We start from the raw sequence: 3,085 nt of genomic DNA on the forward strand, positions 1-3,085 counted from the left end.
TACATTACTGTAATACTCTTACTCACACTACTTTTACTGTAATACCCTTACTCACACTACATTACTGTAATACTCTTCCTCACACTACTTTTACTGCATTACTCTAATATTCTTCCTCACACTACTTTTACTACATTACTGTAATACTCTTCCTCACACTACTTTTACTTGGTTACTTTACGACTAATCCTGACACTACTTTTACTCTGTTACTTTATTACTAATGCTGACACTACTTTTAATCTATTACTTTATTACTAATGCTGACACTACTTTTAATCTATTACTTTATTAATAAGGGTAACACTAGTTTTACTTTATTACTAATGATGACACTACTTTTACTCTCACTTTCTTTGTAATCCTGACCCTACTTTTAATCTATTACTTTATTAATAAGGGTAACACTAGTTTTACTTTATTACTAATGACACTACTTTTACTCAGTTACTTTATGACTAATGGTCACACTACTTTTACTCATGTACTTTATAACCAATGGTGATGCTACTTTTACTCAGTTTATGACTAATATTGACACTACTTTTACTCTATTACTTCATTACTAATGGTGACACTACTTTTACTGTATTACTTTATTACTAATGCGGACACTACTTTTACTCTTACTTTCTTTGTAATCCTGACCCTACTTTTAATCTATTACTTTATTGATAAGGGTAACACTAGTTTTACTTTATTACTAATGATGACACTACTTTTACTCAGTTAATTTATTACTAATGGTGACACTACTTTTACTCATTTACTTTATTACTAATAAGGACATTATTTTTACTCTATTACTTCATTACTAATGCTGACACTACTTTTACTCATTTACTTTATTACTAATGAGGACACTACTTTTACTTTATTTTAATTACTAGTCGTAACACTACTTTTACTCTATTACTTCATTACTAATGCTGACACTACTTTTACTCATTTACTTTATTACTAATAAGGACATTATTTTTACTCTATTACTTTATTACTAATGAGGACACTACTTTTACTTTATTTTAATTACTAGTCGTAACACTACTTTTACTCTATCACTAATGTTGACACTACTTTTACTCTATTACTTTAATGTTGACACTACTTTTACTCTATTACTTGATGACAAATGATGACACTACTTTTACTCTATTACTTGATGACTAATGATGAGACTACTTTTACTCTATTACTTGATGACTAATGATGAGACTACTTTTACTCTATTACTTGATGACTAATGATGAGACTACTTTTACTCTATTACTTGTATCACTAATGTCAACACTACTTTTACTCAGTTACTTGATGACTCCTCCCACTGCCAGGTGTTCAACGAGAGGTGCAGGATCCACTACACGCCTCCGAAGGTGAAGTGACTGCAAACCAAAGACTCCACGGACCCTGAAACTGTGACCTGCCGCCGCCATCTTGGCTCCAGACTGCTGGGAGCTTCCTGTTCCTGCCGCGTCTCGCTCGTGTCCTTTTGTGGTTTTTGTGCTGCTCGGCTGTGAAAACATTCTTCCATGTGCTTCTTTCACCACAGAAATATGTTTTTTAAAGCCACATAATGAAATGTTTTCAAAAGCAACCTGGCTGTGTTTTTTTTTGTGGCGGGGAGAAAATAAAAATGTAGTTGGTAAAGTGCGCCACTAGAGGGCAGTCAAACACTGCAAGTCTACAGAGAGAGTGACCAAAGTCTGGAGGACTGAGTCGTCAACCAGCACAATACTGCCAGCTGGATTATAGTCACACAAAATAGAGGACTTTTCAACACGCCATTGATGTCATGAGTAACATTTGGATTCAGTTTAGTCGGGAGACTTTTAGTGTCGCCTCAAATAAGTCAACCAAGTTTAAAAGTGAGAGAAAGTGTCCAATGTTGGTCCTAATGAAATAATTTCACTTTATTAGACATAATACACATTTACAAGGAGATGTTGATTTTCTTGACAAGAAATTATTTTCAAGGTAAAAGTTGATTTTCAAAGTAAAAGTTTTTTTCAAGACAAAAAACTATTTTCAAGGTATAAGTTTATTATTCAAGGTATAAGTTGATTTTCATGACAAAAATAGTTTTCAAGGTAAAAGTTGATTTTCCCCCAAAAAAAAAATAAAGATTTTCAAGGTAAAAGTTGATTTTCATGACAAAAATGATTTTCAAGGTAAAAGCTGCTTTCATGACATTAAATTATTTTTGAGACAAAAAAAAAGATTTTCAAAGTAAAAGTTGGTTTTCAAAACAAAAAATTACTTTCGATGAAAGAAATGATTTTCAAGGTAAAAGTTTATTATTCATGGTAAAAGGGATTTTCATGACAAAAATAGTTTTCAAGGTAAAAGTTGATTTTCCCAAAAAAAAAAAAAAAGATTTTCAAGGTAAAGTTGATTTTCATGCCAAAAATTATTTTCAAGGTAAAAAGTTGTTTTCATGACAAAATTATTTTTGAGACAAAAAAAAGATTTTCAAAGTAAAAGTTGGTTTTCAAAACAAAATATGATTTTCGATAAAAAAAATGATTTTCAAGGTAAAAGTTGATTTTCAAGACAAAAATGATTTTCAAGGTAAAAGCTGTTTTCATGACAAAATTATTTTTGAGACAAAAAAAAGATTTTCAAAGTAAAAGTTGGTTTTCAAAACAAAATATGATTTTCGATAAAAAAAATGATTTTCAAGGTAAAAGTTGATTTTCATGACAAAAATGATTTTCAAGGTAAAAGCTGTTTTCATGACATAAAATTATTTTTGAGACAAAAAAAAATGATTTTCAAAGTAAAAGTTGGTTTTCAAAAAAAAAAAGATTTTCGATAAAAAAAAATGATTTTCAAGGTAAAAGTTGATTTTCATGACATAAAATTATTTTCAAAACAAAAAAGATTTTCAAGGTAAAAGTTGATTTTCATGACAAAAATTATTTTCAAGGTAAAAGCTGTTTTCATGACTTAAAATGATTTTTGAGACAAAAAAAGATTTTCAAAGTAAAAGTTGGTTTTCAAAACAAAAATTGACTTTTAACATAAAAAAAAAGATTTTCAAGGTAAAAGTTGATTTTCATGACATAAAATAATTTTCAAAACAAAA

General features: G+C 29.3%; 1 protein-coding gene across 1 annotated transcript in view; it reads left to right on the forward strand.

Moving 5' to 3' along the window:
- The window catches only part of mix23 (mitochondrial matrix import factor 23), a 5,223-nt gene extending 3,629 nt beyond the window's left edge, over positions 1-1,594 (forward strand). Inside the window, exon 5 of the mRNA XM_061922440.1 lies at positions 1,332-1,594. Coding sequence (XP_061778424.1) covers positions 1,332-1,382 — 51 coding nt within the window. The 3' untranslated portion in view covers positions 1,383-1,594. The remainder of the gene's footprint in view (positions 1-1,331) is intronic.
- Positions 1,595-3,085: the final 1,491 nt, after the last annotated feature.

The sequence above is a fragment of the Nerophis ophidion genome, linkage group LG15 (genome assembly GCF_033978795.1).
Source record: "Nerophis ophidion isolate RoL-2023_Sa linkage group LG15, RoL_Noph_v1.0, whole genome shotgun sequence".
Taxonomy (NCBI): Eukaryota; Metazoa; Chordata; class Actinopteri; order Syngnathiformes; family Syngnathidae; genus Nerophis; species Nerophis ophidion.